The sequence below is a fragment of the Sceloporus undulatus genome, chromosome 2 (assembly GCF_019175285.1).
Source record: "Sceloporus undulatus isolate JIND9_A2432 ecotype Alabama chromosome 2, SceUnd_v1.1, whole genome shotgun sequence".
Lineage (NCBI taxonomy): Eukaryota > Metazoa > Chordata > Lepidosauria > Squamata > Phrynosomatidae > Sceloporus > Sceloporus undulatus.
The window spans coordinates 17,869,447-17,882,000 of NC_056523.1; the positions used below are offsets into that span (position 1 = coordinate 17,869,447).

General features: G+C 43.3%; 1 protein-coding gene across 1 annotated transcript; it reads left to right on the top strand.

The window, feature by feature from the left end:
- The first annotated feature begins 90 nt into the window (after nt 1-90).
- IER3 (immediate early response 3) lies at nt 91-4,301 on the top strand. The gene is made up of 2 exons (XM_042449613.1): nt 91-342; nt 2,844-4,301. Exons 1-2 carry the CDS (start codon nt 109-111, stop codon nt 3,177-3,179), a joined length of 570 nt encoding a protein of 189 aa, XP_042305547.1. The 5' UTR covers nt 91-108; the 3' UTR covers nt 3,180-4,301.
- The last annotated feature ends 8,253 nt before the right edge of the window (nt 4,302-12,554 follow it).

The window sequence follows — 12,554 nt, forward strand, 5'->3', positions numbered from 1 at the left end:
CCCAGCCAATCCAGTGGTGGAGGAGGTGTGGCCTCTGCCATTCATAAAAGCACCAGCTGGGCTGGCTGCCTCTCACTTCGCTTGCTTGCTGCTCCTTGCTTGCAATACATGAGCAGTAGTTGCTTCGCCTCCTGCTGTTGTGCGCCTACCATGTGCTACGCTTGCGAGCCACGACTGGCAACCCTCAAGATGCCCCAGATCCCCACCAGGCCAGAGCCCACTGGGCCCCAGTACTTCACTTTTGATCCCCTCCCAGAGGTGGAAGGGAGCCCAGCTCACAAGAAAGGCTCCAAGGCCAGCAGGAGCAAAAAGAGATCCCGGAGAGTACTCTACCCCCCAGTGGTAAGTCAGGGGCTTTGGGGGTTATGTATTGGTGTGTATGGGTACAAAATGGAGGACAACAGAGGGAAATGGAGGACCTGGTCAAAGAAGAGCTCGAGACATTCACATATATAAATTCATGCTTCTCAGGCATGCTCGAAATGCAGGACATCTTGCAATTCCTCCTGGACAGAAGGTTGACGTGGAGGACATGTCCTGGAAAAGGAGGACCTCTGGTCACCCTGTGTTGTGTGCCTTCAAGTTATTTCTAACTTCTGGTGACCCGAACATAGAGTTTTCTTTAGATAAGGTTTGCCATTGCTTTCCTCTGAGGCTGAGAGTGTGTGACTCGCCCAAGGTCACCCAGTAGGTTTCATGGCCAAGCTGGGATTCCAACCCTGGCCTCCAGAGTCGTAGTCTAACACCGAAACCGCAATGCCACCAGATGTCATAACTGCAAAGGAGGATAAGGTGCCACATAATGTAGGATATTTGATAAAAAATGGAGGGCCTAATCACAGAAAAGCTCAAAACACTCATGTAAATTCAGGCTTCCTAGCCATGTTTCAAATGGAGGGCATTTTGGAATTTTGGATAAGGATAAGGACCCTTTCACACAACACAGTTATACTGCTATGATTCCACCTTAACTGCCATGGCAATATCCTGTTGAATCTGGCAGTTTGCAGAGAAGCAAGAGCTCTCAGGAGGAGAATTCTCCCTAAATTGCAAACTCCACGATTCCATGGCAATTGAAGTAGAATCATGGCACTATATTTATGTATTGTGAAAGCATCTCCAGATTCTAGGATCTAGGAAAAGCATAGGATACAGCATGGCCTTCTTAATGATTGGGCCTCACCTCTCAGGTGTCCTGTCCAGCATGACCAAAAGCAAGAGATTATGGGAGCGGTAGTCCAAAAACATCTGCAGGGCCAGAAAGTAGCAGGATGCTAAATTGTATGCAGTTTAGGCATGCAACTTCTTTGGATTTCCAACTCACAGCCCAAGAGGCTGGGGATTTTTTATTTATTTATTTTGGAGTGGTAGTCCAAAAAGCTCTTTTGAATTATTTATACAAATGAACATGAGATGCTGAATAGCTGACATCATCTCCCTTATTATCTATGGTTGTCATCTCTAGTTCTCCACCTCTCCCACCCTGGCAAGATTCTTATTATGCCTTTCATAGTTGCACAGCTGGTTGAAATCCAGCAAGGTGAAATTTTCTCCATTGTTGCATCGACAAGCTCTTGCGTTTCTGTCATGCAGTTGCCAGAAAATTAGGAGCCTTGCCAAGAGAGAGAGAGAGAGAGAGAGAGCAGGAGAAAGAGAAGAAGTGGATCTCTCAGGTGGAAAAAGGATAATTCTTGCCTCCTGTCTGCATGCTGGTCCTTTCTCCATCCTGAATCAATGGTGGATGCAGAATTTCTTCACAATGAATCACTCCTACCTACCTGCTTTGGCACGCTATGGGATCCTCTTCTCCCTATGGACTCCCAAAAAGCAGTGGAAGACTTTAGGTGCATCTACACTGGAGAAACAATGCAGTTTGACACCACTTTAAGTGCCATGGCTTGAATCCTACAGAATCCTGAGATTTGTCATTTCACGAGGCACCAGCTCTCTTTGACAGAGAAGGCTAAAGAACTTTTAAAACTACAAATCCTAGGATCCCATCAGAAGGAGCTACAACACCTAAAGCTGTGTCGAACTGCATTATTTCTACAGATGCACTTTAGACCCCTTTTTCCACAAACACTAGAAAACCTCTTTCTCCCACATGCCTTGGGGGAGCAAAGAACGTGTAACCTGTCCTTCCAGAACCAGTTTGGTATAATCATTCCTCTTTTGGGATCTCCTTGACTATTGATCTGGGCAAAACAATTCTGAATTAAAGCAGAGCTATGTAATGCATAGGTGAGACGAGGAGGAGTCATTAAAAAAAGTATGTCTCGAGAAATGTGTTGTTCCTGCTCTCTCTCATTAACTTTTTTAATTTTCAGGGACCAAAGCAACATGCTTTCTTTTATGCTTGTGGCTCTGGAAAAGGTATTCTTTTGGCCCATGACACGGAGTTATGGTCTAAAAGGTTGCCTTTACAGAGAAAAACCACAGTCATGAAAGAAAACATGTTAGTTTATTCCCTGGATCTGAAACCCAGTGTGGTGTTGTGGTTTGACTGCTGGATTAGAAATGTGGGAGACCAGGATTCAAATCCTTGTTTAAACGTGGAAACCCACTGATTGACTTTGGGTTCACCTTTCACCCTTACAGGAAGGCAATGGCAAACCTCCTTTGAGTAAATATTATTACTATGACAACCTTATGATAGGGTTGCCATGCGTTGGAGTCGACTTGAAGGCACATAACAACTGGGTAATGTCCTATGCTTGGATTTCTAGCTGTAAAGGAATCTGGGTAACTTCTTGAACTGCAAATGAGTGAGAAAATGAGTGAGAATACTGGGATGCTTTTTGTTCTTTCATATCTCTAACCAGCTGCCTTTGCTCTATTTACAGGGAAAGCGCTACTACCCTACTGAGGAGCCCAGCTATGCCAAACGCCTGCTCTTTATCCTCCTTGCAATTGTCCTTTTCCAAATCTACAGTGCTGAAGAGGAGCTCCTTCCCACATTACCTTCCCTGAGCACTGAGGAAAACATCTCCCATTGCTCCGTGGAGTTGAGGGAATCTCATGGGGAGCCCCACCTTTTGCAAGAGCCTGTGCTCGCAGCACCCTCCATGGAAATCCTGGAAGTGGTCAATGCAACTGGCTGGCACTGGGGAGAGGACGAGACATCCGAATCCACGGTTGACATCACCCAGCTTTTAGAGCAGAATCCAGCTGCTTTCTGAAGATTCCCCTGTGGGAATGAATTGAGAAGGAGGCTAGGTTGGACTGCAACACGTTAGAGGGTTACCACTGCCATCGGCAGGATCCTCGGCTTTGGAAGAAAAGGCGACTTTCTTCTAGGCAGAACTGTAACCACAGATGGGTTAATGCTGTTGGGAACTCAGCCAGCATCTTCCAACACACTGCAATGACTTCACCGTGAACCCAGTGAGGCTGACTGACTGACGTCAATAAAACGGCTCTTGACTTGAATTGACACTACATTGTAACACTGGGCGGGGAAGTTCCCTGTTTCTGCTTCAGGCCAGATAGTTGGCGAGCAGAAGGAAGGACAAGAAGTTTATTTAATATTTATTTATTTAATAATAATAATAATAATAATAATAATAATAATAATATTAAATATGTGTAATTTCAACTGACGTATGGTACTTAAAATTGTGTGAAACCAAGCATTTGCATGGAATATCTTGGCTCACATGTTGGGCTGAAATGAAAGGATCACTTTGATTGTTTAGTGAAACTATTCTACTGTGGCTTTTGGAAAGGTAATTAAAATCTCTAACATGGAAAAAATGATGACTTATAGATTTATAATCTGTACTTCTGTAGTGGGAAAATGTGCTGTTGGAGATTGATCTATGAAGGGGAAGCCACAGAAATGTTGAGGGAGGATGGCGTGATGCTCTTAATTGATCTGCTGGGGAAACCATTTGTATGGCAGGTAATAAAAGTAAATAAAACACTGAGAGACAAATAATACTGTATGACATTTCTTAATCCAATGAGAAAGAGAAGCCTCACATATTGTGAGTTCTTGATAAGAGGACACAAGAGGAAAGTGAAGACTTCTCACATTTCTCACGTTAAATTGTTCTTTTAAATGGCATCTAAGAATGTGTATTTCCTGCTCTTGAGTATTAGCCAGCAGTGTTCTTTGTTAGAGCATTTTGCTTACTGTGTAAGCATGGGCCTCTATCTCTCTCAAAAAAAGCACTGAGCACATCCAGACCAGCATTTCTGAAATGGAAGTAAATTTCTTTTGTGAATTGCACTTTACATGTCTCCATGAATTGTCTGAAGTCTGTATGTTCTGTGAACAAATGAATAAAAGTTTGAAATGATTTCATTTGTCTGGCTGAGCTATTTAAAGGGGTGTATGGTAGGAGTGGGTGGATGTATAATGGAAAATAATAATGGTAATAATATAATAACAATAATTGTATTTCTTTCCTGCCTCTCCTCAGGGCTTTAGGTGGGGTACAACATGCTGAAATACAAACACAATTAAAATAGAAAACACATAAAAATGATAAGCAAAGGCAGGAGAGGTTTAACAGTCACAAGAAGCCTGCATATACATACCCAGTTTAGTGCTATGACAAACAGTGTTTCTTGTGATTGCATGAGAAACTGAATGTGGATATTTTTCACAAAACATAAGAAAGGCCCTGCTGCATGTGACCAAAAGCCCATCTATTCCAGTACTCTGTTCACACAGTGGTCAACAAGTTGCCAATTAGAAACCCATCTTCAGGACTTGAATACAGTTGCACTCCCCGTCTCTCATTCCCACAAACTGATATGTCATGTTTTGCCCTTTCCTCACTAAGCTAAATTGTCTAACCTAAAATAGGAGTTGCTCCAGAGTCTTCATCATCTCACTCACTCCAGCTCTTGGTTGATACAGTCCTTTTCAGAATGTGTGTGTGCATTGTATCTATTCAGACATTTAAACCCACATACAATTTATATTTTAGTGTAAACCAGGATAATGTATTGATAGCAAAATGTCAAAAGCAGCTAAGAAACTTAAGAAATTAAACAAGCATAGCAGAGCAGGCTGTGATAGAGAAAACAGTAGCCAGGGAAGGCTATCTTCCAACCACACTGGAGCTGGGCAACGTCTTGCTCCTTGAGTGTTCTTGGTGGACTATGTTTCCCTTGATCCATCACCACAGGCTATGCAGCCTAGCGCTAATGGCAGCTGTAGTCCAAAACATGTGGGGAAGGGTTGCCATAATTGTCCACTAAAACCCGGGACAAAATGTAGGACAAATTCTAGACCAAACTATAGGACAACTGCAGGACAAAACTCAGCCCAAAATGTAGGACATTTAAGGTCCTCCATTTTTCTTAAATGCCCTACATTTTGGGCTGAGTTTTGTCCTGCAGTTGCCCTACAGTTTGGTTTTAGTGGACAATTATGGCAACCCATCCGATGATTACAAGTGGTGTAATGGTTTGAGTGTTGGACGAGGACTCTGGAGACCAGGGTTCGAATCACCACTCAGCCACAAAAACCCACTGGGTGACTTTGGGCAAGACACACTCTCTCAGCTTTAGAGGATGGCAATGGCAAACCCCCTCTACAGCAACATGCCAAGAAGATCCTATGATATGTTCACCTTAGGGTTGCCATAAATCTGACATGACTTGAAGGCACACAGCATACTCACAGGCCTGATTAGTCACAACCTTAAAAGGAGGAAAATATTGAAAACCTATGAGGCAATATAAAAAACACACCATGTAGAGCAGAAGAAAGATAGGAAATCTTGTTTCTGTAGGTGGTTATCAGTAATAACACCAAACCTTGTAAGCATCTGTTTCTTATTTTTCAAGTTGCTACGCAAATTGATAAGAAGACTGTATAGCATTCAGCAAGAAAGCTGCTCAGGCCTAAAATCATAAGCTAGAAAGAGTCCTGATAGAGAGTACTACAAATTAATGCAGGAATGTGTCACAGACTGGGAGCAAACAAGATAGAGCTATGTCCAAGATAAATGAAGGGCAGATTGCTGTAGGTCACTTAGGGAATCTACCCAAGTTGTGTTTATCAAGGCCATGCCAAAACCACTAAGGGTGTTATTAGTAATCTGATCTTGGATGAAGTATTTAGCCGATTTGATAGATACGGAAGAAGGGAAACAGTAGCTGAGGAGTCATGTAGGCATTCCAAGGCACAACCTCAAACAGAATTCTAAATGGAAGGAAAGCATTTTTTATTATTTTTCTTGGAGACCCAAAAAGGTGAAGCATTGCTGAACATCCTTTCAGTTCAGTCTGTTAACCAAGTACAGATTCACCTAACAGTAGCATTGTCTACTCTAGCCCACATTTTACTATCTTTTTTGCAAGAACCAGTTGCTTTCCAGATATGCTGGACCACAACGACCGCAATCCATTACCATTGACCATGCTGGGGAGAGCAGATAGGAGCGGCAGTCCACCTGGAATGCATCAGGTTGTGAAATTCTACTTTAAGGAGTTAATGGTGGTGAATGTTATTGGAGAATTTCTGGAAGTTGCCCTCTGTCCTCAAAATAACTTTTTGAGTTAGATTAGGTTGAGGATTAATGACTGGCTCATGGTGAGCCCATGAGCTTCATAGGTCAGGGGGGCCTTTGAACTGGGATCTTCTTATTTTGATACTAACCACAACACTATACGGACTCTTCTTTGGATCAGTTGAGCAAGCTGATGGGGAAATTCACAGATGCTTCCTATTTCCACATTGATCTGCTTCCCTGAGACTCAGTGGTTCCTTCATGGCAAATGGGTGCATGGCTGGCCTTGTTGTTGTTTGCCTTCAAGTCATTTCTGACTTATGGCGAACCTATCATGGGGTTTTCTTGGCAAGATCTGTTCAGAGAAGATTTGTCATTGCCATCTTCTGTGGCTGAGAGCATGTGCCTTGTCCAAAGTCACCTAGAGGGTTTCATGGTCCAACAGGGAATCAAACCCTGGTCTCTCGTAGACCAACACTCAAACCACTACTCCATGCTGGCTCTTGGAACTCTAAATAGGAATGTTCTTCATGGCCACATTTTATTACAGGTCCTATTTGTTTGGTGCCTCAGAGAGCAGAACCTGTGAATCCAGGTATGCCCTTAGTTGAAATGCCCCACTATGGCACAAAGTACAGTACCTACAGTACCTACTGTATTCAACACTTGATAGTGAACCCAAAGAGGGGGTGCAATGTGCAGTGAAAATGATTGAGGGTTGACATTTCTATGAAATGTACTCCTTACACCATGTACCATGCTACTATTTTGCCCACTGCCTATTTTGTTATTAATAGCTTATTTTAAAATTATTTTAACTGTTAATGTGTTTAATCCTTTTTAAGCGGGGATATTGTAACATTATATTGGATGTTGGATGTTTTTAACTATGTTAGCTGCTTTGATTGTTCTATTACAGAAAGCAGGGTACAAATAAAAGTTTTATTTATTTTATTTATTATTATTTATCTCTAATAAATAATAAATAAATAAAAACTTTATTTATATACCACCTTTCCTGTAGATCAAAGCGGTTTACAATACAATAGTTATGTGCCACATGTCACAGTACAAGACAGTAAAAATTGCGTTAATTACAAATCACAATTTCATACAGATTGCATAAAAACCTGAGCCATATACAAACCATTTAAACCATCAGTTATGGGGGAGGGGACTTCCTCATCTAAACAGAGTTGGAAGGGAAGACTGCTTGAAAGAGGTGGGTTTTTAATGCCCTTTTAAAGGCTTCTACTGTGGAACAGAGTCAGATCTTTTCTGGGAGTGCGTTCCAGAGGGTGGGAGCTGTCGCCGTATAAGCCCTCCGATGGGTAGCTGCTAGTTTTACCTTGGGGCAATCAAGTAAAAGTTTCCCAGTTGTTCTGAGGGTGCGGGGCGGATTATGTAGGGAGAGGTGCTCCCTCAAGTAACTCTGGCCCAAGCCATATAGGGTTTTATAGGTGACGACCAACACTTTGTATTGCGCCCGGAAGCTAATAGGTAGCCAGTGGAGAGATTTTAATACAGTATAGGTGTTATATGGTCCGATCTTGGGGTACCTGTAATCAAGCTGGCTGCAGCATTCTGAACTAGTTGTAGTTTCCGAACCTGATACAAAGGTAGCCCCATGTAGAGTTCATTACAGAAATCCAAGCGAGAGGTTACCAGTGCATGTACTATAGTTTCTGGGTCCTTTCTGTCCAGACAGGGGCGCAGTTGGCGTATCAGCTGCAGCTGGTACCAAGCACTCCTGGCCATCGCATCTACTTGAGATGATAATTGTAGAGATGAGTCCAGGAGTACCCCCAAACTGTGAACTTTATCCTTTAGGGGAAGAGTAACCCCATCCAGGATAGAGTGGCAAATATCTCTGTCTGGGCTTGGGGTACCTATCACAAGTACCTCTGTTTTCTCTGGATTCAACTTGAGTTTGTTTTCCCTCATCCAGCCCATTACTGACCCCAGACAGGCATCCAGAGGGGAGGTGCCATCCTTAGTCACTGTATTAGTCAGAGACATGGAGAGATAGATCTGGGTGTCATCAGCGTACTGATAACACTGTGCTCCGTGCTTCCGGGTGATCTCTCTCAGCGGCTTCATGTAAATGTTAAACAGTATGGGGGATAGAATGGCGCCCTGAGGAACGCCAGATGTCAGCTCTCTTTTACAAAAGCTAGTGTTCCCTAGCCTCAATGACTGGAACCTTCCCAAGAGGTAGGATCGGAACCACTGGAGCACAGTGCCCCCAATACTCAACTCTCCCAGGCGTTCCAGAAGGATACCATGGTCGATGGTATTGAAGGCCGCTGAGATGTCCAAGAGCACTAACAGGGTCACTAATGAATCCAGTGGCCATAAAAAAAGATTACAATACACTTAGACTGTGGCATTCACCCGCTTCCCTTTAAAATGCTTTAAGAGATGGTGGGAGTGGGGTAAAGCTCAGTGAGAGGAGAAAGGAAAGGCCCCAGATTTTTTAAAAATTAAAATTTCAAATTTCAAAATTTTTCATTTTCATTTTTAAATGACATTTTAAACATTTTAAATGATTCTAACATCTTCTTTTAAAACATCAAATTTTAACCAAATCTTCACTATGTGGTTGTGTGTATGTTATTGTAATTTGAAGGTATAATTTTAATTTTGCTAGTTGTTTATGTCAGAACTATTAGCATTACATTCAGTGGTATATGGGGATTGATTTATGAGTAACGTTAGTGCAAAAAATCATTACTAAGGATTCTGTATGGCTGCACCGGGTGACACCAACCCTAGTGACGTAATTGGCAGTGCCTTATGATAATGGGTATTTTTAAACATCTACGCACACATTTTATTTTGTTTTAGAGCTTGGAGGAATAGGTAAGGGGCTTCAGGGTCCATAAAAGTGCAGTCCAACTTGCCCATGGGCACACACCTTTGTTTAGAGCTTACATTTGATAACTGAAGTGTATATCTGATTCCAGTTGTACCCATGACCTAAAATGATCTCAGTGGGTCCCTTGTTGTTTCTTTGAAATCAGCTCATTTATTGAATTCAATGCAGTTAGTTAAAAATAAAAAGCATATGACGGTGACACAAACCTAGAAAGGAGTGGGAGATGCATCTAATAAAACACAGTGTCATTGTGGGTTACCTTATCAGAAAATGTGAGAGGGAAAGAAACGCAGGCATTGAGCTCAGAGATTAAGTAGATAATGTGATGTCATTCCTCTTGACAGCTTAGTAAGGCGGAAGAGAAATGTTTACAAAGGCAACTAGGAGAAACATAATAGGTTCCAGCTGCAGTCTAGGTTTGGAGCAAGAGATTAGGATAGTAACAAACAAGAGACACCCTCACTGTAAATTACATTATGCAGAGAAACATATTTTCTCTGTAGGACAGAAGTAGGCAACCTGTGGCTCTCCAGATCTTATGGAATTGCAACTCCCACTAGCCAGCATAGCCAATTGTGATGGATGCTGGAAGTTGCAATCTGACAATATTATTGGCAAAGGTCCTGCTGCATGTTCCACCAAACTGCTTGCCCCATCAGGGTGTTAAATAGATGAGACCAGCCTTTCCGTAGAGCAGCACCTCACTTATAAATGCTTCCTGTGCAAGTCAGTCTGGCTCCTCTTTTGTTGAACTTTTTGCAAGTGGTCAAAACTGTATCATTACATCTGGCCTTTGATGTTTTAAAAAATGTTTAACTTGTTTTAAAGTAATGTTTTGGAATATATTTTATAATCCATCTCTTCAGGGGGCCTGGTGGAAACAATGTCTGGCATCCTGCTTAGTGTTTACAATGTCATAAACTAGGCTCGCCACCTTGTAAAGTCTGGTATTCATATTTACCATCGGCACCATTGCCATGATCGCAAATGCCCCCAAAAACCCACTGTCATAACTCACCTTTTGGAACTGAGGAATTTTCTGCATAGAGCTGTTTCTTGCTGCAGACAATTCCATCATGAAATCCGAGAACCTTGTGGTTGAACCGGCTGAGAAGCTCTCTCCTATGCAGGACTTGAGAAATGCTAAAGAGATACCTCTGTCCATCAGAAAGAGGGGGTGTATCTACACTGCAGAAATACAGTAATGCAGTTTGACACCACTTTAAGTGCCAGGGCTCCATTCTATAAAATTCTGGTATTTGTAGTTTTGTGAGGCACCAGCACTCTTTGGCAGAGAAGAATAAAGACCTTGTTACACTACAAATCCCAGGATTCCATAGAATGGAACCACGGCACCTAAAGTATTGTCAAACTTCATGATTTCTATAGTGTGGATGCACTCAAGGAAAACTTCACAAAAATTGGCTATTACACAGAAAATACTGACTCATCAAGCACCTGGCATAATATGACAGCCACCCATACATTTTCCAACAGCTGCAGGAAATCCTTGTTGTTTGCAACCATTCAACTGTTTTGAATTTATTTTCTTTCTTTCTTTCTTTCTTTCCTTCCTTCCTTCCTTCCTTCCTTCCTTCCTTCCTTCCTTCCAGTATTTATATCCTGCTCTTCAACCAGAAAGGCATTCAGAGCTGTTTACAAATTGTTGATTTGACTGTTCCCTTCCTTCAGATTAACAATCTAAATAACGCATGACAGACAAGGAAAAGGGGGAGAGGATGACGTCCAGCAGAAACTACCTCTTCTTCCCTCCCTCTGTGGCACCACAGGACTGCTAATATGGCAACTGCCCTGGCAGCAATGTTTTGCACCTGAGGACTAGTGCAACTGCAAGCTCATTGATGGATTTTCCCCATCAATGAAAAGGGATGCCCTAACCATGGAGATTATCGCACTGCATTCTGATCCTGAACGGATATTACCCGCATTGCAATCAAAACGTGATCAGAACGTAATCAAAACGGCAGTTTACCGCACGGTGATTCCTTTTTTCTTGAAACCGGTTCTCAGAAAGGTTTGCTGTATACGTTTTGTGGGCGGTGTCTGAGGACTCTGCCACTCGTGGTTGGACGGTGGGAGAGGCGCTGCCCCAGGAAAGAGGCAAAGGGAGGCTTGGCTTACTGAAATCCCTCACCTCCCTTCCCCATAGGATCAATCCAAAAACGGAGTTTAAAAAGAGCAGAGAGCCCTGTGGGTCTTCCTCTGGGAGGCAGAGGTTGCTTGGCTAGGGGATGTCCTGCCATCCTCTCCTGCCCTCTTTCCCCAGAGGAATCAATCCAAAAACGGAGTTTAAAAAGAGCAGTGAGCCCTATGGGTCTTCCTCGGGAGGCAGAGGATGCTTGGCTAGGGGATGTCCTGCCATCTCTCTCTTCGCCCTCTTTCCCCATAGGACAATCCAAAAACGGAGTTTAAAAAGAGCAGTGAGCCCTAGGGTCTCCTCTGGGGAGGCAGAGGATGCTTGGCTATGGGGATGTCCTGCCATCCTCTCTCTCTCTGCCCTCTTTCCCCATAGGAATCAATCCAAAAACGGATTTTAAAAGCAGTGAGCCTATGGGTCTTCCTCTGGGGAGGCAGAGGATGCTTGGCTTTGGGGATGTCCTGCCATCTCTCCTCCTGCGCCCTCTTTCCCCATAGGAATCATCCAAAACAAGTTTAAAAAGAGCGTGAGCCCTATGGGTCTTCCTCTGGGGAGGCAGAGATCTTGGCTATGGGGATGTCTTGCCATCTCTCTCTCTGCCTCTTTCCCCATGGAATCAATCCAAAAACACGGAGTTTAAAAGAGCAGTGAGCCCATGGGTCTTCCTCGGGGGAGGCAGAGGATGCTTGGCTATGGGAGGTCCTGCCATCCTCTCTCTCGGCCCTCTTCCCCATAGGAATCAATCCAAAAACGGAGTTTAAAAAAGAGCAGTGAGCCCTATGGGTCTTCCTCTGGGGAGGCAGAGGATGCTTGGCTATGGGGATGTCCTGCCATCTCTCTCTCTGCCCTCTTTCCCCATGGAATCAATCCAAAAACGGAGTTTAAAAAGAGCAGTGAGCCCTATGGTCTTCCTCTGGGGAGGCAGAGGATGCTGGCTAGGGGATGTCCTGCCATCTCTCTCTCTTCGCCCTCTTTCCCCTAGGAATCAAATCCAAAAACGGAGTTTAAAAAGAAGTGAGCCCTATGGGTCTCCTCTGGGGAGGCAGAGGAT

What these genes read in the sequence shown, in the direction of transcription:
- IER3 (XM_042449613.1), top strand. Translation starts at nt 109, where the DNA reads ATGAGCAGTAGTTGCTTCGCCTCCTGCTGTTGTGCGCCTACCATGTGC. An exon ending in GAGTACTCTACCCCCCAGTG is followed by an intron (nt 343 to 2,843) that starts GTAAGTCAGGGG and finishes CTCTATTTACAG; the next exon opens with GGAAAGCGCTACTACCCTAC.